The following is a 26,789-nucleotide window of genomic DNA, read 5'->3' as shown; positions in this document are numbered from 1 at the left end:
ATCCATAAATTAGGGTGAAAATATTAACTATTATAGAAAGCACTAGGATTAAATAAGTTAATGTGTTTGAATAAACTGTGCAAATTAAAAAGTGGCACAAAATTATAAGATAGCACCAGTTATATAAAATGAGCAGTGATTATGTTAAAAAAATAGTTGTTGATGCAACTTGCTAATCTAGTATTAACTGGTCCTTAGTGCTAAATCCATGTGTGGTTTTCATGCAGTTAATAAGGATTTATTGAGCACGTGCTACTAGCCAGCCTCGTTGCCCTCATGGAGCATTCGGTCTCATAGGGACCTTAGAGAAATGCTTTATCTCTAGGCAGAGTTTATATTACTACTTTTAAAGAACGATCAAATATCTTCTCCTTTTGCACTATTTTATGTATACTGATAATTTTTCATCTCTGGATTAATTAGATGTTAACTAAAAGGAAAAGTGCAGCCTTATTAAAGACTTGAGAAGGAAATACTACATTTCATCAAAAGACAGCATGCAGTTAATTGGCATTATCCTTGCTAAGTACCAATTATTATTTTTTAAAAACATACATTGACACCATTACTGATGGGAAAAATACAGGTATAAAATTTTATGTCTCTTTTTTTCTCAAGTATTGTTATAGTATTAGGATTGTTTCTTTCAAATATAGTGGAATGTCTCCCAGAGCAGTTAATATCAACAATACAATTACACAATCCAATGATAAGCAATAGTCAAAGGAAAGAGAAATTAGTGAGTGCAGTAGAACTTTATGAATTCTCAGCACTGATAAGGAGATCCATTGTGAATTGCTAGAACTTTGCAAATTAGTGGGTGAACAAACAATTGATAAGAAACATTAAGGACTTTTATGTCATGGGGTGTATGCTACTTACTTTTTCACATCTTAGCTTATTCTTAATTATGGCAATAGGCCAGTAAAGACAGGTATTAATATATATATTTCAAAAGGACAGAGAAGTCTTCACTAATAAAGTTCACTCCTTTGTACTGTGGTTTAGACTCTATGAAAGAGAAGCAAAACTTTCTTTTTGAAGAATGTTAAGCTTCCCAGTTTTTATAATTCAAAACAGATCACAAGGAGAGCAGAGTCAAGAATAAGAATCAAGCAGAGAAAAATAAGGTGTAATTTTTACTTAAATATGTAATAATAAAAGTCTATTGTGCTACAGAGGGTACTGTGGCATTGTAGTAGTCAAAATCATGATTGGCATTTTGGCATTATGCACAACGTGTTAAATACACCAAATAGCTGCCCTTTGGCCATTATCTTATATCCCAGGCAGAAATATTGGTTGCAGACATTTCTAAATAGCATGCTGCAAATACAAGGATGAGTGTTAAAACCCAGCCTGGAAAAATGTGGATAATCAATAGAAAACTTCAATTTCATTCAGATTACTGGGATTTTGTAGATCCAGCTGTAGGCTACTATTAACATTTGTAAATAAAGCATATTTCTATGTGTATAAATGGAGCAGAGTTGAATGTACCAGGGAGACTGAAGGATAATCGTGAAAGAAACATGTTCTTGAAGGATGAGTTTTGCAGGGATTTCCCACTTCTCTTCCAATGATATTTGACAGGTACTTTTATCTTCACCACCTCTGTTTTAAAGCTACATGATTATTTCTTTCTACTAGTAGAGTGAGTTTGTTCAGTCTACAGAACTTTCACATTCATAAACCTAACAGGGAACAACACAAAAAGAGAAAAGTTGAAAATGCTTACAGTTTATAATTAATAGAAGAACAAAGATTTGTTGAATATCTTCTGAATGTAAGACATTGTGCTTGCTACTGTGAAGGTTATAAAAAATTATAAGGAGTGGTCTCAGTTGTGAAGTGACTTATCCAATCTACCTGGGAAGCCAAGACATATATGCAGGAAGAAATCTGGGTAAATACCAAATGAGATCTCTGGCTGATATAGTTTCTGGGTAAATACCAAATGAGATCTCTGGTTGATATAGTTCAGAGAGGCTCCCAAAACAAGTGGGGTGAGTTTGGGCTTTGAAAGTAGGTAAGGAAGTCACTCCTGGATGGAAAAGAATAGCAAAAGTACATGAGCTCCAGATATACCAGCTTAGCATACTTAGGACTACTAATCACATTTTAGAAATGGTATTGTTTTATGCTTTAACTTAATAGGCAAGAAAAGGGAAACCAAGAGAAGAGACTTGTCCAAGGTCACCAAGCTAGTTTGCTGGTTTCAGACCTTGGACTGAGAGTTGGATATCCTGATTTATAATGCATATTTTGATATGCATAGTTTGGAAAGTCTGGGAACGTAGGCTGGTACGAGATGGCAGAAGTTTCCAGAGTACCTAGTCATGGTATTCATACCTAGTGTTTGGGTTTAATCCTGGGTAGTGTGGACTAAAGCTTGTATTTCTCCAGAGTAACTAACAACTAGATTATCAAACTGAAGGCTAATTCTTCCTTATCATTCATATCTCCTTCTTGAACTTTTTTTTCCCTGTGGTTTCGACCACACTCTTTGTCCTGGTTTCCATCTTATGTCTCTGAACACTCTTTTCTTACTCTCTCTTCCAACCCTGGACTCTTAAGTTTCTATGTTCTGCTTCTCTTCTTGCTCTTCTCTTGAGTGAGCTCTGTCTCGTTCCATAGTTTTTCATTTCATATGAATTTGGATAAAAATTGGTTGTACAAAATGAGAACTTTATCTTCCATAATCATATATCATTTTGGTTTGAACCCCTGTTCCTGCTGATAGCAGAAAATGGAGGATATAGGCATTAACACTTATATCAGCTGTTTTGGTCTAAAAGTTTCTCACCCATTTCAAGGGCTCTCCTCTCCATCTCCCTCTCCCAAGATGGCAGCTGGATACAGGAGGAAGCTTAGGCATCGTCACGCCAATGGGAGGGGACTCTGTGTGTTGTCTTCTTCTTTTGGCCTCTGTTGACTTTAGATGAGGTGAACCTATCCCTGTGGCTTTGGGGGACCTACCGTGGCATCCCTGTTTTGAGCTGTCTTCTCCGTGCTCCCTCCATGCAGTGATAACCTGGTGGACTCACCAGTGAGCACTATATCCATTTTCTACATTCCCACTGTGGCACGTGGGAGCTTCAGATTCCCACCTATGCCACATAGTCCATGGGGAACTAACAGAGTGGGGACACAATATCAGCCCTACCTTATCCATTCAACAAACATTTATTGATTGCCTATTAGGTGTCAGGTACTATGCTAGGTGCAGGGGATACCACAGTGAACAAAGTGCGTCTACCCTCATGGGCCTTATTTTAAATGCCCATATTAGCTATATAGTATAGAGTGGCATGATGGTCACAAAGCTTCTCTGAAACTTCCAGTCTTTTCTGCCTGAACCTGAATTATTCCCTCAAACCCTCTGCTCTGCTCCATTCCCAGGGTTCACCTCTGCTGGAGAGGATGTAAGGAGGAAAAACAAAGATATTTGAACTTGCCTTCTTATCTTCTGTCCTTCTCTCTGGCTCCTTCTTTGAACTTCAGAAAGACTTCCCCATTCTCTGTCCACACGCTAGAAACTGCCCTTCTACCACGTCCTCCTCTTTCCGTAGGTGTTCTTCATTCAGGCCTTTCCTTGAGTTTATGATCCCCAGCCTCCTGGCTTGGTCTCAACAGTATACAGGTTCTGGGAGGAAAAGTACACAATATTTTCTAAGAAGGCAAAATACATTGGGGTGTGTTTTACAACACATCCATTTTCTGAAGACCTCCAAAACTATGTGTCTGATCGCAGTCTGTCATTGCATGACAGACCTAAATTTTGAGCTGGGCATTTACACATGTGTCTAATAGGTACTTCATGCTCAGCAAGTCCCACAGTGAATGGAGTCTCTTTCCTTAACCCAGTCATGTTCTACACCGCATCACCTTAATTGAAACCTGGACATCGTCTTCAATTCATTCTCCCTCAAATCCTACATCCATTTCATTAGCAATCTTTTACCAGTCCTATTTTTGAAATGTCTGACAAATCCAACTTATCCTTCCAGTTCTCATTCTCATTATCTCACATTGGGTCATTGCAATACCCAGCTTTCTTGCCTCTCTAGTCTCCTCCTCAACTCTAGCAGTGATTTAGTGTACCACCTCTGCAATGTCTACGGGGTCATTGGGAATTGTGTGTGTGTGTGTGTGTGTGTGTGTGTGTGTGTGTGTGTGTGTGGTGAGAGCCATTTTGTTTATCACAACGACGTTGACTGCTACTGGCCCTTAAGGGGAAGCAGCCAGGGATGCTAATATTATACGGTGTACAGAACAGTCCTACACAGATTGTATAAAGCAAAACCAGTAGAAGATACATATGAAGAGATTTATTGCAAGGAATTGTCTTATAAAATTGTGGGGGCTGGCTAGGTAAGTCCAAAATCCATAGGGTGGGTTGGCAGGAAGGGCAGGTTGAAACTCTTGGACATGGGCTGAACCTGCTGTCCACAGATGGAGTTTCTTTTTCATCTCAAAGAAGCCTCGGCGTTGAAGACCTTCCAAATGATCGAATCCATTCTACTCAGGTTATCTAGAATCATCTCCCTCCCTTACCATCCTCTGTGGGCCTACTAAGATGATCTTTCAAAAATCATATCTGATCTTGATAAATTATCTCATGTTTAAGATGAAGAGTAAATGTTCCCATAGTGAGTCCTAGAAATGTACTCTAAGCTTTTGGTGAATTACAAAAAAGGAAGATTTCTATGATAGTCTCATGTCAAACTACTGAAATATGGCACACATAATTATTATCCTAAATTCCATCTACCTTGGGGGTGGGGAAAGCAGCTGGTAGAGCACTTGTCAGCAAAGATTATTTTCTAAATCCACAATCCCTTTATAATTTCACTTAAAGAAGTGGAATTCTTCTTGTACCTTTCTAATATAATATGTATATGTTCTTGGCAAACTTTATTGGCAGGCATTTGATATTTATCCTAAATTCTCAAATATCTTTAAAGTTGACCACTTAGGAATTGAGTAGAGATGCAAGTACCTGATTCTCATTTTCTTAGTGCAAATTTAAAAAACTGTTGTGCTATTTATTTACCTGAGTTGTTTTATTTTTATTATACCATATGTCATTTACAATTGCTGAGCATGCCACTAAAGGCGTGTGTCTGCAATCCTGTGCTAAGAGATTAAATTAAGCCATGTAGAAAATGATGTATTTTAAAAGGACAATATTTTTGTGAACATCTTTGCTTTTATTGTCTGGTTAATTGTTGACTGAATTTCCCCCAAGGCTGTGAAAATGCAACAAATAATGATGCAGTGAAAGACGTATTGGGAAAATCATGACTTGTTTTGGCAAATTCTATACTTGCTATGGTTTAAGAAAGTAAAACAATGCCTTTTAGGCTCCTGCACAAATATATATATAATTCTCACATCCACACCATAACTCCCCCCTTTGTTTATGGAGATATAATTTGCATACAGTAAGATGTGCAAATTTTAATTACTTAGTTTAATAACTTTTGACACATGGTTGACTTGCACCCAAAACCAGATTCGGAAATTTTCTATCACCTCAGAAATTTCCCTCATGCCCCTTCCCATACAATTCCCTGCTCACGGACAGACTGTTATGATTTCTGACATTATGGATTACTTTTGCCTATTGTTTGACTTCATATAAATCACAAACAGTATGTACTCTTTAGTGTCTGCCTTCTTTCATGTGACCTAATGTCTGTGAGACTCATCCATGATGTTGTGTATAACAGTTATTTGTTTATATTGTTCGATAGTATTATGTTGTATGAATATATCATAATTTATTCTCCTGTTGATGAACACTGTGTTGTTTCCAGATTTGGGGTTTTCTGTAAGACTGCTATGAATTTTCTTACATAAGTCTTCTTGTGCAGATACTTTCATTTCTCTTAGACAAATACCTAGGAGTAGAATTTCAGGGTCATAAGGTAATTGTATATTTAACTCTAAAAAGAAACTACCAAGCAGTTCTCCAAAATTGTACTGTTTAGCATTTTTAAGAGCAATGTATGAGAGTTGCTCAATCGTTCCACATTCTTGTAAACATCTGGTATTGCCAGTCTTTTAGATTTTAACCTTCGTAGTGGGCATAGAAAGGTATCTCTTTGTGGTTTAGTTTGTATTTTCCTGATAACCAAGGCTGTTGAGCACTTTTACATGTGCTTATTGATCATTTATATATCTCTTTGTGTGTGTGTGAAGTATTTACTCAAATCTTTGGCCATTATTTTATTGAATTATTTGTCTGTTTTAGTTGATTTTAGTTCTTTATATTTTCCACGTATGACTCTGTTGTCAAATATAGGTATTGCAAATTTTTTCCTAGTCTTTGGCTTGACTGGCCTTTTTTTTTTGATGAGTAGAAATTTTGTTAAATTTGAATTTTGTTGAAGTCCAGTTTACTTATTTAGTTTTTTGTTTCTGTTAGTGCTTTTTGTATCCTGTTAAAGAAATTGTGGCCTATCCCAAGGCTGCAAAAATTGGATCTTTTTTATTTTTGTAAATTCCTTCTTGTGATAGATTTTATGTTTAGGCCTATGATACATTTTGATTTAATTTCATGCATAGAATAATGAAAAGATTGAAATTTATTTTTTTTCCATATGGGTACCCAGTTTTCCCAGCATCATTTCTTAAAATGTCTAATGTTTGCTCACTGATTTTACTACAGGTCTTTGTTGGAACTCATTTGACACTATATATGTGGATTTATTTCCGAACTCTACTCTGTTGCATTGATCTGCATATCTATTCTTAGGCTAATACCACACTGTCTTGATTATTGTAGCTTTTTAGTAAGTCTTGAAGTTAGGTTGTGTAAGTGCTCCAATTTCATTCTTCTTTGTCAAGTTTGATTTGGCCATTCTAGATCTGTTATATTTACTTATTAATTTTAGAATCAGTTTGTCAGTTTCTTCAAAAAAATAATGCTGCTATTTTGATTTCTACCCTTTGTTTTAATATGGAGAAGAGCTTTGTAGTACTTTGAAAAATCAGTCTTTTATTTCACTTATTCAGCAAAATTTATATATTCTCTTCTGGGGACTATTCTAGCCTGTGTTTTAACAGTAAAGAGAAGAATTCCACCTTCACGGTGGAGGAAGACAAATTATAAGTGAATTAATATACACTTAAGTACCATGGACAAAAATATAAAGGCAAAGTAATAGTGATTGGTAGATGTGGGAAAGACAGGCTGTTTTAAATGGGGATGTCGTGGAAAGCCACTATAACTGCGTGACATTTGAGTAGAAACCTGAATATGTTACACGGTTGAGCCTTGCAAATATCTGAGGCACAACATTGACGGTGGAGGGAACAGCAAGTCCAAATATTCAGAGGTAGGAGCATGCCTGCCAGATTTAAGGGGCAAGCAAGGAGGCCTGCGTGGTTGGAGTACAGTGAAGCAGGGGGAGGGAGTAGGAGATGAGGGTGCTGTGGTCCATGGTATAGATTTGAGTGATGTGCGTTTTGAACAAAGGGGCGACATAATATTTTAAAGTTATACAGCTGGCTGCTGTGTATGAATCAACTGCTGAGAGCCAAGAATGGAAGCAGGGAAGTTGACAAAAGATGATGGTGATTCTTTTCCTTGATTTTTAATTCTTTGTTTATTGGACTTAATCAGTTTGGTATTTTGATGTCACGTACTAAGTGTGTGGTTTGACAAGAACTAGACCTTCCCTTATGTAATTCTGTATTAAAAAGTAAACAGTAAGTGCAGTTCTGATTTGTGGGGTTTGTTTATATTGATGCCACCCATGTCTAATTCCATACTGTTTCATACCTTAACTGAATGCAGTGCTGCTTTGCAATTGGATTTCTTGTTTTTGAGCAATCCAAATTAGAATGCCTTAAAACTTGACCACTTAATGATTCTCTGTGTGTGGTTTCTTCTATATGTTAAATGATTCTTCTATATGTTACCTAATTCTGGCCTCCTTTGAAATGCTTTCAGATGTATTCACACATACATTCAGTTCTTTTCCTTTGGTAGTATGTAATTCTGAAACAAAATGGTGGTCAGTCAGTTGATGTAGACCATATCTTCTGTATTTTTAATAAGGGATACCTTCAGATTATGGCACTGTTCTTCTCCTCATCCTTATTAATGTTATTTCTTCTAGAAAACCTGTCTTTGAATTAGGAATAATAGAGAACCTGTTGCAAATACTAGATTATTTATGGAGTGGCAGTGAAACATTATCAAGCATGGTAAATTTGATAGTGGAATTTTAGATTGAATTGTAATAATTAATTCATCCTCTACTTATTTTAGTGACAGTTCATTAGTATGTTCTTGTGCTTTTAAGAAGTTCTAATTAAGAGAGTGTCATGATAATAATGGGATCATAATTATATACATTTAATTATATTAAAGCAAAATATTTAGCATTGTATGAATATTGTTAAGTTCAAAATTAAAAAAATAATTAATATCCAAACTTGAGGAGAACATTAACTTCATTATATGATATTTGTAAATTTAGTTATTTTCAACACCTCTCACACCAATTTTTCTGGTTTCATTTGAACGTATTGCTCTTCTACTTGATAAATGGAGCACAGGAGCAGGGAAATGCTTCAGGATTTCATAAATAAAATAGACAGTTTTATCAACCAAACAGCTTTGAAGCTAAAAGATCCCCAGCTACCATAGTCCGAGCTTGCTCCTGTGGCCCACCTCTCTATAGTGGCAAAACCAAGTGGCCCAGAGTGAGGTCCTGGACAGGAGCCTCTCGCCACACCTGCTGAACTGATCAGACCACTTAGCTATAGCCTGGGTCAATGGGATCCCTTCAGCCCTCTTGGTCACACTGGCTGATTTTCTTTTTTAATATTTATTTATTTATTTTAGAGAGAGAGAGAGAGAGAGAGCGCACACGAGTGGGGGGAGGGGCAGAGGGAGAAGGAGGGAGAGAGAGAAGCAGACTCCCGGCTGAGTGGGGAGCCTGATGCAGGGCAGGATCCCAGGACCCTGAGACATGACCTAAGCTGAAATCAGAGGTCGGATGCCCAACTGACTGAGGTTCCCCTGGCTAATATTTTTTTAATACTTTGAAATTTAGGGACTAAATTTATTCACAGTAATATACAGTCAATGATCTGTCTCCTATTTTGGATTTTCTTTGTGCTATCATCCATGAAAAGCATGGAATGTGGTTTGCCATTAAAAAGAGATCACCTCAGCCAGGTGAATTGCTGTCAAGAACTGGGTAGCACTATATTTATGTATCTAAGGTCACAGTTATTAACTAAACAAATAGAAGAAAGTAGGCAAAGACATAGCTCAAATAGAATGACTATTTTAGAACAAAAGAAATAGTGTATTCTTTATGGTTCTAAAGTAAGGCATCTACAGGATATAGTTAGTGTTATGCTTTACGTTTATTTCTTGCTTTCTCTCTCTCTCTCTCTCTCTCCTTATAAAGCATTCTGGGCAATTTAAAAAAATTGCACTAGTTTTAATAAAATAGACTCTTAATTCTTTCCCTACTGTTGCAGTTAATTTAGGCAATGTCAGTCTGTTATTGTTAGAATTGCTATTCAACTGAAAATGTATTATAATCTGCTGCACCCATAAAAAATTACATTATAATGAGCAAAACCAAGCTAAACATAATTGTGCCTATAACAGCACCGTGACAGGAAGTGTCTCCTATAATGGTGATGATTTTCATATCAGTGATAATTTTATTGTCTGATTTGCATTGTCTTCTTCTTGCTGCCATATTGATGCACAGAATGTGTCCATCCGTTTCTAGGAGATATATAGATGCCAAAAAAAAAAAGTTAACTCCCTCTCCTATTCCTAGAAAAATCTTAATTAGAAAGTAAAAAAGATGACAGCAGCCAAATTGCATCCTGCAAGGCTGCACCCCCCCTCCTCCATCAACTCCCTTTAATAGGTTGATGTACTTGCTGGAGGCAACTTTTGAAAATACCTTAATGGCCTCAACCCTCAGGCTAAAAACATTTGACCATCTCTGCCTTTGGCCAGTGCCTACTGGGTTACAGAGGCATTTTGTCGTTGCTGGGCCAGCCGTCTCTAGCACAGATGAGTGGAGTTTTATAACTTCTCATAAGAGTAAAGGGGAAAAAGGAAGGGAGACGTTCACTCCTACTTATTGGTGTATCACCAAATAGTCTCGTCAGCTCTTGGAGAAACATCACGATGTAGGATCCTGGATAAACAGGCAAAATAAAAGCAAAACAAATAAACAAAAAAACCCAGAAGCTACAAAACCTACTCATCATATAAGGGAATTCACCTGCTTTCCTGGCCCCTTTCTCCCTTCAATCTCAATACAGCAACTAGTTATTAAGCAGTTGCTATGTACAAAACATTATGCAAGGCATTGAGGGGAGAGTTGGTAATGAGTTGGATACTCAAATATTCACAAGGAAAAACTCTGGAAATCACATTTGGGAAAATGTGTCTACAGTGGCATATCATTTATGTCAAGTTCAAGAACTCTATAGATTTTTTTGAAGCAAAAACTGCTGTAAGAGATTATCGAAACAGGTCTTTTTTTGTTTTAAACTAAAACAACTATACATTCTACATTGCTATATCATACTTTCCATGCTTACAGAGTTTGAAAAAAGCATCTCTCTCAGAATGTAAATTCCCCTTTATCAGAAGTTAAGGAAGTACCCAATTATTTATGGATACAGTTTTGGTGGTTGCAAATGACTTGATTTGCAGCCCAACTGGTTCTTGGGTATTGGTTGCAAGTCAAAGCTCAAGTCTGGAATGCCTGTATCAGGACTCACAATTTCTCCTCACTCTTCATTTGTCCAAAGAAAAATGTCTTATCCATCCTTGTTCTAAAAAGAAACAAAGCCTTTGCTGCAGTTTTGCAGGCTTTAGAGATATATAGATTCTGGCATCTAATTGCATCAGTGTAATAAAGAGTTTTGTAAACCCAAAAATGATCTCTCTCTCTCTCTTTTTTTAAAAACGTTGATAGTATTGACACATCTTGAGTGTATAGTCCCTATAAGGTTGTAAATCTAGTTGTGGCCTTTAGAATAGGGCAGTGGATGATTAATTTTGAATAAAAAAAATCATAGGAGGAGAAAATCCTACATTTATTTCTGTGTACATTTCTGACTTCAGTTGAGGATGTTGGAAGAAGAAGGATCTGTGGATTGGGACAGAAAAAGGAAGACGGCATGGAAGGAGCTGCATGAGTTTGGCAGGAAAGTTTTGATCCTCAAAAGCAGCCTCCTGGGTTTGGTATCAGGGGCTGAGCTTGGGCAGAGCTGAGGCTGGGGCACTGGAAGCCCCTTATGAGCCTTAAGCATGGGAAAAATTTCAGAGAAGCACACATTCAGCAATTCCAAAGAGTGTCCGAAGCATTTTCCATTTTGGGTTCTAAGGTCGTGGCAGACCAGAGTAGATCCAAAAGGGCAGGAATGAACAATGCTGAGTCACAAAAGTAGGAAGACTTTGGTTGGAGGACTAGCCAAAGAAAATTAAAATGCTCCTTCAACTGCATGTTAGCTTCAACAGAATGAGAAATATCTCCAAGCATCTTGGTGAAAGCCTGAGGAAAGAACAACGAAAAAATTCTCAGGAAACAGAGATAACAAGAGGAAATTGATTGGACAGTTTGCATGGCACAACATGTCTTTGCTATTCTTTTCATTTTTTGTCTTGTTTAGTGAACAGAAACACGTGAAAGCTTTCAGAGGCTGACTTCTAACTCCAGTCGCTCATAACATCTTAGATTTTCTTCACCTTCAATTCCATCACCATGGAGTTTTTAGGAACCTGCCCCTGGTGGCTGTGGGTGTCCCTTTCATTTTGGAGAAAAGAATCTGAAAACAAAACAAAACAAAAAACCACGGACCTGTCTCTCTAGTGAGCATTGGTCATTGTTGGAGCCTCTGCCCCAGCTCTTCATCTTTCAGGGGACCTCACCTCTCTCCCTCCATGGCCTGGCTGTGTCTGCTACTAAGTTCCCTGAGATTTGAAGAAACTAAGCCCTACTTACCCACTGTGGTGCTGAGATTTGATAGCAACTTTTGTTTATTATTGAAATATAGTTGACATACAGTGTTACATTAGTTTCAGGTGTACAACATAGTGATTCCATAATTCTATACCTTATGTTTTGCTCACCACAAGTGTAGCTACCGTCTGTCACGATACAATGCTATTACAGTACAATTGACTATGCTCCTTATGCTGTACCTTTTATCCCCGTGACTTATTCAGAGAGCAAATTATTGTTATTATTAATTTTATTTTGTTTTTAGAGAGAGAGAGAGTGGGGTGGGGGGCAGGGAGAGGGAAAGAGAGAATCTTAAGCAGGCTCCATGCCCAGCACAGAGCCCAATGCGGGGCTCAATCCCAGGACCCTGAGATCATGACCTGAGCCGAAATCAAGTGTTGGGTGCTCAACCACCTGAGCCACCTAGGCGCCGCAAAGAGAGCAAATATTAAGATAACTTAAAGGAGAGTAATTTCGGCTTAATTGGTACATATCTTTTCCTTAGTGCTGCATTTTCTTCTGCCAGTCTGTCCAGACCTCTGTCACTGAGCATCTTGGCACATCCATTCCTGTTGGTCCAGTAGTGCAGAGACACTTTCTTTGTAGTCACGGACCAATTGAACTCTGTGGAAAACATGCAGCCAGAACTATTAATGGTGCTTTGGCAGAAATATTTCTAATAAGGTAGCAAGCATTTGAGTATATGTTCTAACAAGCTTTGGGTCCTACAGAAGGAAGGAAGGAAGGAAGGAAAGAAGGAAAGGCTACCATAGCTGAATTTCTCTTTCAGGAGACCTTTGAGAAGGCAAGCCTGAGTAGTAACAGCAGTGGGGCCGCCAGCCTGAAAAGCGACCTTTCAGAAAGCGCAGACCTGCCCCCCGAGGGCTTCCAGGCCCCCTGCGGTAAGGATGAAGACAGGGCCTGTGATGACATCCTGTCAGAGGAGAACTTCAACTCAGAGAATATTGAGAAAGGTATTTTTAGTGAAACGGCGACAACATGCATGCACCCTTGAGTTTTGTCTGTTTTGAGGCTCATTTGCTCTTTATTTTATTCTGTTACTCTTTTATTCACGTGCAGATATGTACTCAGAGCTAGATGATGAACTGGACATTTCGGACAACTCCAGCAGCTCCAGTTCGAGCCCTTTAAAAGAATCTACATTCAGTAAGTTTTCTTTACTGGCCTGCAAGGCTCCGGCGGATCATGGTTTGGGAATCACGCTTGGGAGTTGAGTAAGCGCCATCATATACCTAAGGCAGAGGTTTGTTTTCCAGGTGCAGTGCTGATTAGGACAGGTTTGTCTAGCCCTCTAAATGGGCCCAGAGGCCAGCTGGCGCTGTGGTCTTCTGTTGTCTCAGCTGTCAAATGCATACTTTCATTATTTCCACCAGCAAACCCAGCTTCTAACTGGGGAGTGGAGATAACTAATTTGGAGACACACTACATGACCACAGGAATATGGAAGTGACCTCTTATGAATCTGTTCTGTAGGGGTTAGAGCCTTAGAGAAGAAATTAGTCCTGGGGTAGACTAAGTTTTGTACAATTTTATTTCCATTATGTAAGAGATATATTATATTTCAAACACTAAAGGAAAATAAATATTTTAATTGTTAAGTACTATGAAAAAATAGGATATATAAATTCAGTCCATATGTTAATTCTGACTCTTAATTTAAAACAGGAAAGTAAATAGTCTGGGGTCTGGGGTATGGAAAAGATAAGATATATTTGGATAAAATGTAAAGATTATAAGGAAAGATAGGATTCAGTTCATTCAACAAATCTACAACTGAAAGAAAAGAGAGGTTAAAATATAACATGGAGAGGAAAGAATAATTCTTTTAAAAGAGTAAGTTGAGGGGCGCCTGGGTGGCTCAGTCGTTAAGCGTCTGCCTTCGGCTCAGGTCATGATCCCAGGGTCCTGGGATCGCGTCCCACATCGGGCTCCCTGCTCAGTGGGAAGCCTGCTTCTCCCTCTCCCACTCCCCCTGCTTGTGTTCCCCCTCTTGCTGTGTCTTTCTCTGTCAAATAAATAAATAAAATCTTTTAAAAAAATAAAATAAAATAAAAGAGTAAGTTGAAGGCATATTAATTAGGATAGGTAGAAATACTCTGAAATAAAATTAGTGTAAATAATTTCCTCTCATTAATGACTATACTATGAAAATCTCATAAATGAAGGTTTAAAATAGTCTCCCTAAGGATCTAAGTAAAACCCTAAGGAGTTAGATTCATTTTCTGTTCCTTTCCGAACTTAATTGTACATAAAATAGTGACTAGATATTCCAGATTTTCTGGGACAATCTCAGTTTCCAATATTGATCTATTTTCCCACAAATTCCTGCCTGTTAGATAAAATGTCCTGATTTGTGATTGGGAAAATGTGAGAGCCATACAGGGAAAATATTCATGCATATGTAGCAGATTCTAGAAGCAGTTAATTACTGGCTGTTTTGAGATGAATTATTGCTTTGTATGTTCTGGGTAACAGTAGTGGGGAGGGTCAGTGGGGAAGTGAGGAAGGAAAAGTTGGACCCTTAAACTTGCATGTGGTAACTTGTAGTTATCTTGGCAAGGGCTTTAGGATAATTATGACATAGATATATTATTGTACTTTATTAGCTATTAATAACAGAGTTTCCTTCTTTAGTTTCCTTTGGAAAAAGGACCTTAAATAATCCTGTCAAGTAAACAGTAATTTGAAATGTTATATTTTAATTGATACTTCTGTAAATGAAGACCGTCTTTAGAGTAAAATTGCTCACATAATAGAATGCAGCTTTTTTTGAATTAATAAGTAGATAAATAAATAAAAGATTTGCAGAGGGAAAATGTAAAGATATTTTTATGTTCTTGTTTCAGGCATTTTAAAGAGAAGTTTTAGTGCCTCAGGAGGAGAAAGACAATCCCAAACAAGGTGTGTACACATTGAACCCTCAGAACTCTGCAGAGCTATTACTGATGGCTAAACTAAAACCTGATAGCCAGCAGTCACCATGGATATGTGGTAATAGAGGCTGATGGAGCCCACCCTCCCAGCACGGATTGCAATTTACCATGCAGCATACTGGAAAGAGCACTAAGCTTGGACCTGGGTTTAATCTAGCTCTGTGATCTTTAGCTAAGCTGTTAGCCTCTCGGAGCTCAGGGGTGGACCAGAGAAGTTGGTAGTTATGCTTTATGAGGTCATCTGGAGCCCTGGCTCCTTATATCTTGTTTTTCCCCATCCCCGGGGTATAGGGCTCATCCTCATGGCAAATGTGGCAGACGTAGACCGCATCACCTCCACATCCCAGCCAGCAGGAAGTGGAAAGAGCAAGTGGAGACACGCCCCTTCCTTTTAAGGACATGACTCAGGCATTGTGCTCATCCCCTCTGCTCACATACCATTGGCCAGAACTTAATCATATGAACACATCTAGCTGCAAGGGAGGATGAATATGTTTAGGGCATTCTGATTTAAAAGGAAAAAGAAATTTATTTTGGGACAACCAGCAATTTCTGCAGCAGTTACCTCTTGGACTAAAGACTGAAATGAAACTATTAGGTTTGGCCTTTCACAAGTCCCTGTTGACCTTCACGAGGGCAGTTTCCATGGCATGGGGTGAGGTCGACGGGAGTGGAAGCCCAACTGTGGTGCTATTAGAAGTTACAGAAGCAGGGATGGGAAGGAAGCTACTAGTGAGCTGGGCAGTTAGCTGGTGGGGGGCGTTTGATGGAAAAGGGCCTTCTTAGAACCAGGATGACTTCAGGGTGACTGGGACTAAGGAGAGGCAGCCAGTGGAGAGAAGAGATAAAGAGGGAAAGGAATTGCTGGAACACAGGCACAGAGTAGCTGGAGCCCAGAGAGCGGGTCTAAGAAAGATGAAGGGACAGCCCTTTCTCTGTGTCTGAAGAAAGGGAGGCAAAGATAAAATTATGGTAGAAAAGCAGAGAAGAGGGATCATACTTGGTGGTTTCTGGTTATTAGATGATGTTCACTGCTGTGAGGATGGTCTAGATTTGAGGAGGGTAGTCAATGAGGAAGAACCGATATAAAGATGGGCAGACACCTGAGTGGAGACTGGCAGAACGTCTGCCAAACAGCTCTGAGGTGAAGGAGCTGGTTGAGGCTGGGATGTGCACAAGTGCATGGCTGTGGAGCTGTGGGTGACCCTGGCCGGGGAAGTGGCTGTGTGCCATGCGGCAAAAGGCTAAGGCTATGCTGTGCTTTAGTGGGGCATTCTGGATGCCGGCAAAGGAACCCGACTTTGGTTGACTTGTGCAACGAGGAGGTTCATTCAAAGGTTTTGGGGGGCTCACATAATGAGGAACCCAGAGAATCAAACTTTGGAAGAAATAAGAGCCAGGCTACCCCCTTCAATCTGTGGAGGAGGCACTCTTGGCAGGCTCAGAAAGGCCCTGATGCTGGGAGGAAGGAGCTCCTGGTTTGTTTGTTCCATCCATGTGTCACCTTTCTCAGGATCCAGTGTCCTACGTGAGAGAGTCAGGTGGGCCTGGGTCGAATTAGGACCCTATTTACTGCTGCAAGGAGGGCTGAGCTCCTGGATCGACAGCTGCTCCAAGTCCATCAGGGGTCTTTGCTGGAGGGAGCAGGTTATGGGTGCTGGGCAGCCACAATGGAACTCTTGTCCACTTCTAAGCTCAAGGGTGCTGGGGTGGGGGGAGATGAATTTCAGAATGAAAAACCTGCGGAGCAAAATCCCGAGGGGTTCAGTTAGGTGGCAAAGGAGGGTTCCTGTAGAAAATCATTTTTGTTTAGTCAAAGATACAATACCACTGATTACTGATTTTTTTCCCACATAAGGCTCAGGAAGGGTTAGCGTGAAACTTTTCAATTTCCTAACTCATTTCTAGTGTTGCTAGTAACAAAAACCCAAGGAAAACTGATCCAAGTGCGTAAAATACCAGAAGGGTCATTGAGGGCAGCCTGCACATTTTTTAGTGGGCCAATGTGCAGAGAAGTGGTGGTTAGAAGTCATGGAGAGAACAGGGGAAAGAGAAACAGTCCCAAACCCCAAGGAGAACGGAGAACCAGAATGGGGAATCTGGAGGACTTGGGACTTGAATGACAAGATCCCCCAAGGAATTTTCTGGGCTTGCAGTTCCCTCCCATTGCCTACATTCTGGCATCTTGTCCTTATGTCACCACCTCTGCTTCCACTTTCCACAGACAAGGAAGTCATACACTGAAGCCTGGAGCCATGGGAGCTCTTGCTTGTTCAGCCCAGCAAGGGGGGAGATGGGGTTGGGAGATGTGGCTATGGAGCTGGGGGTCTGAACGCATGGTAGCACGGAGTAGGTTTGTCCTCCTCAACTCTGGCATCAGAGCCACTATCTTACCACATCACAAGTTCAATAGACTTTTGTGAGCTGATCTGGAAATCTTCCCAACTGCTTGGAACAATGTTTGCACAGGAAAATGTTCCACATGTTCCCCTGCAAAATAATTAGCAAGCACCCTCTGGAATCTAGCTATTCCCTATTTTGTGATTATTTGTACTTATAAGAACATGATCAAAAGGCTTTTTTTCCATTATTGGATACTTTATTCAGTGATATAAAGTTGCTTAAATGTATAAAAGAAATGCAAAACAAGTATTTTAGTGCAAAAATACATTATGACATGTGGGTTTTACTCCCCAGTTAAAAGAATTTTATATTAAAATGGGAATTTCCAATCAGATGCATTTAGGCATCTTGAAACTGTTAAATAATTCTAGTCTTTTGTTTCTGAAAGGACTCATGGAAAATTGTCTTATTTGCAAGAATTCAGTTGAAGTTCAACCCTTCAAAAACAAAAGAAACATATGTACTCTCTATTTTAGAGTTTGAGATGGCTTTTAACAGCTTGTCATTACCTAAACATTTTATAGCAAATTGGGTAAACCAGAATCAACAGAAAGAAGTCCGATCTGAAGCTCATTGAAAAAGGGGATATTACAGAGTGGAATTAACCCCTTTAACTTGTGGCTAATGACCAAGTCAACGGGTGGAAAATGGGAAATGAGCCAAATGTTGTGGTTGATGGATCAGAAGGCACATAGATGAATAGGACCAGAACTAAAACCATATTTGAAAGCTGTGCTATGTGTGGTACAGTGTGACATGCCATCAGGGAACACAAGTTGGTTTAAGATGAGCTCTCTTCCCTCAAGGAACTCAGAGTATAACAGGGAGAAAAGGGCAGACTTCAGAAGAGAAGAAATGTCAAAAGGCAGCCTATGATTCATGCCAAATGAGAGGAGAGAAGATTAATGACTTTTGACTTCCTTCCAAGTAATCCCCAGAGCTTCTCTAAATTAAAAGGAGACAACTCTAAAATGTATTTATAATTCTTTAAATTAAAAGACATTAAATAAAGCTAAAGTTATTTGCAATCTAACTTGTTTAGGGCTTTTCTGGGTTTCTTGGTTTACCAATGTGAAATATGAAGCCATCCTACAGAATATTTAGAAGCTAAATGAGAAGTTAGAATCTAAAAGAAGATAGCCAAGCTGCATACTAGAAAATATTTAGAAGCTAAATGAGAAGTTAGGATCTAAAAGAAAATAACAAAGCGACATAATAGAAGATATTTCGGTGCTAAATGAGAAGTTAGAATCTAAAACAAGATAGCAAAGCTACAAAATAGAATAAAAATAAATAGAAAATCAAGCCTGTAGAGATTTTTGGCTCTTCTATGCCATGCATGAAATGGTAGACCAGTTACAATGAGACCCGGGGCAGCTCTCCTTCTTGGGGCGGCTTATTGGCTCTTAAAACAAGAGAATTGGTCTCATTGAGAAAAAGCCACAGGTTAGTACATGCTTGACCTGAGCATATCTACTAGAGCTTAGAATTCAAACTTGGTCCTGGCTAAATAGTTCAGAGAGAAAACTTAAGCATAAAATCTGAACTTTTGTCAACCCAGATATCAGGGGCCAGATTTAAGCCAATTGTCTGCTGAAGAACCAAGGTACCTCCCTAATAACTCAGCATAGACTTGCAAATGGAACTAGACAAATGGAACTAGAAAGGGCAGCTTCTGCCCTCCTCAGAAAACTACTGATATCAAGGCTGGTGAGAGGAAACATCACATTAGAACTGGAAAACATCCTGGTGATCCAGGTCATCACCAGATGATGAAATGCTTTTCAGGACTGTAATTAATCACAAGACCAAGAGAGAACTAGTTCTCAACTCTTAGAAGTATATGTTCAGTCTATGAACTACTTAGCAGAAATGACATGAAGTCAGCAGATAATTCTTTTGGGCTCCTTTCCTTGCCAAACTCCTCCCCAGATCTCTGGCCTCCATCCCTGGATCACCAGAAGTCCTAGCAGCCAAACTCAAAGCAGAAGTGCCAGATCAGTAGAGAGAGCCCCATTCCTCAGCTCTGGAACTGTAGCCATTCACGAAGCAGAAGTGAATCTCCAAATCTCCATTCCCAAGTCTTCAGACATGAAATCTCCCCCACCAGGATGCCATCCATGTAGCTCTCCCAGAGCTCTCCTGGCCCTGCAGAAAATCTGGAGATGTCAGTGTAGCAGTTTTTACACTACAGAAGTAGACCATGGGGAACTTCTGGTTGACCTACATTTCCTAACAATAAACAGGTCATTCATACTGTATGTATATTGACTTAGTATAATTTGCTTTTAGGCTTTGGCTTACTAGAGTATACATTTGATTTTACATCTTCATTCTTTACATGTTATTGGAGAGTCATTAGCAGGAGTGTCACCTGGGATACTCTTACAGATGTTTATCAATCTGAATGTCACCAAGTAACTGCTTTCGTTGCAATAGAATTATTCTACTAAGGGCTAACCAGTTAGCTCTCCTGAAGATGTAGAGCCATGAGATAACTAGAACTGACTAACAATAAGTTCCAGCTAGTAAATAATGAAAGGCAGACAAAAATGAACTTAATGGTATATTTTTTATATATTGCTTTTAATGAATGCGCACAGGTCATGTGATGGTCTATTTGAACAACTTTTCTTAAGTGAGAATGTGAGAAGTTAGTTTCTTTTAACAGTTTCAAAGAGGTATAATTCACACAAAATAAACTGCACATATTTAAAATGTGCAATTTGATAAGTTTTGAATATGTATATCCCTGTGAAATAACAATTAAGATGGTGAACATATCCACCTACAAGTGTTCTCATGTCCATTTTTACCCTCCCTTATGCTCCTCACTCCCTACCCCAAGCAATCATTAATCTGCTTGTCACACTCTAGATTAGTCAGCATTTTAGAATTTCATCTAAATGAAATTATATCATACATACTCTTATTTGTCTGGCTTCTTTTAGGCAGCATAATTATTTGGAGATCTGTCCATGTTGTTTTCATAGTGTATCAATAGTTTATTCCTTTTTATTGTGAAGTAGTAGTCCATTGTATGGATTTATCATGGTTTGTTTTCTTTTCATCTGTTAATAGACATCTGAGTTCCAGTACTTGGTTATTACAGATAAAACTGTGATGAACATTTGTGTCTTTGTATGGATACATACTTTTAAAAATCTTGGGTTGGGGCGCCTGGGTGGCTCCATGGGTTGAGCATCCGACTCTTGATTTCAGGTCGTGATCTTAGTGTCCTGAGGTAAAGCCCTGCATCTGGCTTCGCACTCAGCATGGAGTCTGCTTGAGATTCTCTCTCTCCTTCTTCCTCTCCCCCTCCTGCTCATGTTCTCTCTCTCTCAAATAAATAAATCTTTTTGAAAAAATAAAAATCAATAAAAAATAAAAATCTTGGGTAAATACCTAGGAGTAAAATAACTGGAACATATGGTAGGTGTGTGCTTAACTTTTTAAAAAACTGCTGAACTGTTTTCCAGAGTGGTTGTACCATTTTTACATTCCCAGTTTTAGTGATTTGAACTCCACACATACATTGAGAAAGGTTGAAGTGCATGATACCCTTTGTGGAAATCATCTTTTATTTTGATGTGTACATCTCTGAAATCATAAGGAGTAAGAGAGAAAGTGGAATTCACTTTTCATAACCATCTGTCTTCACAAAATATTATCTCTTTTGAAATAATAATATTAAATAAATATCCTTATTGTTACTGTTTATTTGATGGTTTGTGAACATTGATGGAGTTAGTCAAGAGCTGGATTCATTAATGTCTGTGTCAAGAAAAAAAAATCGATAATTAGGACTTCCTTTGAAGTTTCTAACTTTAATCATTTCAGTGATTTAAATGATCTAAACTCTCTTGCCCCCATTACTACCTGTTAGGAAAGAATTAAGAATGGGCTTGACTTTTACCAGTTTCTAATCTGGATTTTAAAGTCTCAGTACAGAGATAGATAGTTCTAATCCAATGAATTATAACATTTTATTTCAATTTACAAATAAATTATCCTGTATAGTAGAACCTGATAATGTGCACAGGGACTTCAACCTCTTTAACTATTACATATACTCAGTCCTAGTAAGCTTTGGTCATTATAGTATGCCTTTCTTAAGAACATCCATTCATTCATTCAATTAATATTTATTATTGTGTACCAGACAATGCCTGGTCCATCTTCGCATTTCCCAGGATGCAGTGTATTGCACACAGGGGCCAGCTCACAAATTCTTGTTAATTAATAGATGAATGACTGTTATCTTAGTGTAAATTCTATACCTCTCACTGTAATAGGACTAAAATTCCACCTGCTGACCTGAACCTATAAGCCTTTGCCATAGCCACAGCTTAAGGCCCCATTTTTTTTTTTTTTTAAGATTCTGTTGCTCAGGCAACAAGGTTTCTCCATGCCTGCTTGCATCCTGTTGCCAAGGCAACAGGGTATAGTTGGCAGGTTGGTTTGAGACATCGAATGTTTGCTGTATTGGAGATGCCTGTGGTTCACAACTTCTTTGATAAATCAGGGTATGCATAATTGTATTCAAGGATGTGACCTGACTCTAGTCTTTGAGTCACATCAAAGATGATTGTGGACGGATGTGACCAGAAAGACCTTCGTGTAACCTCAGGACCTATGGATCTTGCTTCCTTTTAGCAGAAGTCTTGCTTATTTTGACTTACGGGTATTCTCTCCTCTCCCTTCTCATAATCCATATCTAGTTCTACTTAAATTGAATAAATACTGCTTGATCACTACTTGCCAGAATCAACCTAGCCTATCTGCCAATGTCAAAATCAAGCAGTCTTACAGAAACAAAATATTATTGATAAGACCACTGTATTCCTTTTCTGTGCTAGTTCTAACTTTTGTGGCTAATTGCTTGTTTGTTTCTAGCTGTTCTTGGAGAAGGAGTGGAGAGCCACAGGGGCACCATTCTCCTTTCCTGTAGTGACATCACCTCTGTTAACATTACAGATGGGGGACAAGAGAACTCAACCCTACATAATGCCCCGTTTTTTCACACATTATGAATGTCACTACCTGAAAGAGATTTCCAAGCAGTAAAGTGCTGGTTAACTCAGGTGGTGTGATTAGAGTAGCCTCAGAAGGCATTATCTTAATACCATAAGTCAACCCTCTCATTTCATAATGTTAAATATTTCTCCTTTTATCAACATCAACTAGTACTAACTACTTTTCACAATTGAATTAGGTTATGTATGTAATGCACCTCCCTTGGTTCAGAAGTATATTCAGAAGGATTTTACAAGATATAAAATTCTAGAACTCTATCTCCTTCATGGCCAGGACTCCTCTGACACAATAATTATCCAAGTAATTTACCCTGCACTCGAAGTCATTCAGTGAAAAGTTGATTTAAAAAATTTCAAAACTAATACCGTCAATCTCCACCTTACCTGTTGTTGATTTGGAGTGGAAGTTGTAGGTTACCACTCAGATCCAGTGCTTCAGTTTCTGCTTTGGCTTGTAAATTCTGGATGAAGTTGGAAGGGATGACCTTTCAGAATCCTTTGAAACTTTCTGTTTCTCTGAAATTCTGTTTCATCAGCCTGAAGTCCTATTAGTCAATTCCCATTTCAAAAAGTTTCAGAGGACACAAGCTTCATTATATTAAGCCTTTTCACTAGAAAACATTTCTGGAATGTTCTCTTTGTGTTAAATCATTTCTGTCTGTTTTCCAACTTACACTATCATGGGAAACCATCCTCTGCAGCCATAATGTTCTATTGGACATAAACATTCAATCCAGTTCAGTCTAGAGGCAGACTTCCCTCAGGCTCTGCATAATTTCAATCTTTTGTCCCTCTGTGGACCCGGCAATTGTATAGTTAGATGTTGTCACTTCTGGCTATAATGAGTCTGTTCTATTTGGAAATTTCAGAAGACTATGCTTTCTTGTGATCCATGATATAATTTCCAGAGAAACTAACAGTTTTCCTGCCATACCTCTGCAAGCTTGTAAGTTCCAAGACAAGGGACTATTTCTTTTCACCATCCCTACTTTATTGTCCAGCACAGTTTCTACACACAGTGGGCCCTTAATAAATATTGTTTGAATGAATGTGTGATGGTTATTTTAAAGATACCCTAAGTTCATTAAAGAGGAATTTAGAATTATATTAAGGAGTAGCAAATTTGGCTGCAACTCAGCATTGTCAGGATAGTCTGTTTCACATATCACTAGCCCATTTTTTAATATGTAAAAATGTTTGAAATTTTGGATTCTTCAGGACAACTGGAATAGTCATCTACTTAGCTCAGCATGTGAGTGGTTATCAGCTATGAAAAGTACCTGTAACCTTAGGAATAAAAGATCTCCACAAGTTACATTTTAATTAACCATTTAAGATAGTCTAAGAGGTATTGCAGGCTTAGAAGCTATGTGGCATGACTGTTAGCCTCAGTCATAATGTTTACGAAGACAATGACCAACACCTTCTAGGGAAGAGTCTGGCATGCACCGTTGAATATGGAGTCCACTGGTCACATGTGAATCTTGAGCAGTTGAAGTGTAGCTGGTGTGACTGAGGAACGAAATTCTTAATTTCATTTTTAAGGTTCATTTAAATATAAAACAGTGTCAAATATCTCATTAGTTTTTATAGTTAGTGGCTGCTGAAACGATAATATTTTAGATATATTTGGTTAAATAAGATATGTTCTTAAGGGTGCCTGGGTGGCTCAGTTGGTTAAGCAACTACCTTCGGCTCAGGTCATGGTCCTGGAGTCCCGGAATCGAGTCCCACATCGGGCTCCCTCCTCAGCGGGGAGTCTGCTTCTCCCTCTGACCCTCTTCCCTCTCGTGCTCTCTATCTTTCATTCTCTCTCTCTCAAATAAATAAATAAAATCTTAAAAAAAGATATGTTCTTAAAATTAACGTCACTTTTTTATTACTACTTTTTAAAAATGTGGCTACCAGAAAATTTAAACTTTTGTTTGTGGTTTGCATTGTATTTTTGTTGGATAGTGCTAGAGCTGTCTAGAAGGCTAAGGCACAAGGTTACTCCCTTAGGTGTGCTGTGATATACCATGTATGCAAAAATATGAGGTGTTGGAACAGCTGTTCTGCTCCTCAGCTCAGCCCGGGAGCATCCTGCCCATTTTGGGATACTACTGAGATTATGCCCCTCTTTGAACTTTCTGAGGGCAGGGGTTATCCATTTTCTTTCTCTAAATATGCCCCTTATCCCAGAACTAGGGAGAGTGTATTAATTGTATAAGGCTGGCGGGTTCCATTGACTTTTCACTGACTTTGAGAACTTGGGCTGGGAAAGGGACAGAGAAAATAGTGGGATCAGGAGAGGACTGGCTTGGTGGGGAGTTAGGAGGAGTGGAAAAAGACTGGGAAGGAACTTGCCATTGGATGCAAAGACTTTGGAATTATTCTAGTACTCTAGTTGGGCAATGGGTAAATGAGGGCCAATTTTGTTTTGCTTCATAATTTAGGTATGTGTTGCATTTACATGTCAAGAATTCTGTGCTTAAAATGAAAATGTTGGGGTAAGAGATTTATTAGCCATGTTTATTTGTATTTAAATCCCTTCCTTCATTCCTACTCAGCAGATATTTATCATGTACCTTGAATGTAGTAGATGTTTAATATGTTTTTGTTGGACTGAAATTTTGCATTACATTTTGTTGCATTACATTTAGTATAGTTCTTACAACTTGTCAGGGTACAGATGTTTCTTATTTCATTCCAAAATAACTACTAAGAAATTGGCTCTAGATAACAGCAGAAAAAACAAGGTTGAAGGTTATTTATGGCTGTCCCTGGTGGGCTCTAAGGCCACCTCCAGGGGGTGGAAGGCACTGAGACCAAAAATGCAAAATGATCAGGAAGTGTAGAATTTCAGGGCAAGGCAAACAAGTCATGTTAATAACACTGGAAACTTAAGGAAAAATGTAATCCTCTTAAATGCAAAAGTCATCTCCTTTCATAGGAAGTGTTATAATTTCTTTTTTAAGATGACAGGAACAAAGCATTGGAAAATACTCCATGTGAAATTTTAAACACTTATATTTTTTACAGATTTAATTTATTTATTTTAAAGAGAGAGAGAGAGAGCACAAGTGGGGAGAAGGGGCAGAGGGAGACAGAGAATCTCCAGCAGACTCCCCGCAGAGCACGGAGCCCAACTCGGGGCTTGATCTAATGACCCAGAGTCATGACCTGAGCTGAAATCAAGAGTCGGGTACTTAACTGACTGAGCCACCCAGGTGCCCCAAACACTTATTTTTAATGTAACATCATCATTTTGATTTTAACTATAATAAGTAAATTATCCAAGACACTAAGATGTAGGCTCTTAATTATTCTTAGAACTTATAAACCACTGTAATGAGACAAGGTTCTTTGATGTGCCAGTAGAATGTGAGGTCTGTTATGGGTTTGAATGTGTTTATTTTCCTCTTTATTAAGCTTCTGAGAGCATCTTTAGGAAAATAATCTTTTTTTATCTTTATATTGTAAACCATAATAAGGTATAGGCTTTCAGTCAATGTTAGTCAAATCCAAGTTGAATAAGTCCTTCTAACAGCCCCTAATTCTGTTTTCAGGGACTTCACTGGTGGAATAGGATCCAGACCAAGACCAGGTAATTTCATGTGGGCAGTAACAAATTCGTGCATACCTCCCTGATATTCAATGTGATTTATGTTACAGTTTCATGTCTTTCCCCCTTTTATTTCTTCAGCTTTGCTGCCTCTTGACCTGCTTCTGAAAGTACCACCCCTCATGCTCAGGGCCCACGTTAAGGAGCTAGAGGCCGAGTTAGTGACAGGGTGGCAGTCCCATAGCCTTCCTGCTGTGGTTCTTCGCAATCTCAAAGATCATGGTAGTACTTATTAGATCAAGTTGATGTCAAGCACACAATGGGCGAATACAGAATTATAGTTGGGCCTGAAATGTCTGAATGATGCTTGGGAGGTAATTTTAATACAAACAGCAGGAGAATTTCATTTTGTTTGTCCACCATTATTAGTTTGGCAATTTAACAGTACCAAAATGCTTTCTGTGTTCACTTATTTGATTGAAATATTATAGGCTGTTTTTCTAAAATTTACATTTCTTCTTTGGTGGGGATGTTAACCAGTTAAATTATTTGTTCTTAAAATGCATACCTACTAACAAAAACTAGTAATTGTTTTACATTCTTTTCCTTTTTTTTTTTTTTTTTGAGAGAGAGAGAGAGAGAAAACGGGGTGGGGAGGAGCAGAAGGAGAGAGAATCTTAAGCAGGCTCCACACCCAGCACAGAGCCAGATGCAGGGCTCAGTCTCATGGCCCTGAAATCATGACATAAGCCAATATCAAGAGTTGAATGCTTAACCAACTGAGCCATGCAGGCACCTTACATTCATATTTCTATAAACTCTACACCTATTTGATATGAGGGAG

General features: G+C 38.7%; 1 protein-coding gene across 8 annotated transcripts in view; it reads left to right on the top strand.

Moving 5' to 3' along the window:
- Positions 1 to 26,789, top strand: part of NEK10 (NIMA related kinase 10) — a 211,689-nt gene that overhangs the window by 146,269 nt on the left and 38,631 nt on the right. For 5 of the 8 annotated variants that reach the window (XM_088021316.1, XM_088021307.1, XM_088021305.1 and 2 more), the window contains 4 exons: positions 12,799 to 12,982; positions 13,089 to 13,175; positions 14,876 to 14,930; positions 25,950 to 25,987. In XM_088021316.1, coding sequence (XP_087877442.1) covers positions 12,799 to 12,982; positions 13,089 to 13,175; positions 14,876 to 14,930; positions 25,950 to 25,987 — 364 coding nt within the window. Of the gene's footprint in view, positions 1 to 12,798; positions 12,983 to 13,088; positions 13,176 to 14,875; positions 14,931 to 25,949; positions 25,988 to 26,086; positions 26,228 to 26,789 lie in introns of all 8 variants that reach the window. The other 3 variants (XM_088021301.1, XM_088021300.1, XM_028099211.2) reach the window with 1 other exon arrangement.

The sequence above is a fragment of the Eumetopias jubatus genome, unplaced genomic scaffold, assembly GCF_037043125.1.
Source record: "Eumetopias jubatus isolate StellerSeaLion01/CBP00866 unplaced genomic scaffold, mEumJub1_p1.0 scaffold_1, whole genome shotgun sequence".
NCBI classification, from domain to species: domain Eukaryota; kingdom Metazoa; phylum Chordata; class Mammalia; order Carnivora; family Otariidae; genus Eumetopias; species Eumetopias jubatus.
Note: the sequence above shows the minus strand (reverse complement) of the source record. Positions and strands in the feature narration are given on the sequence as shown.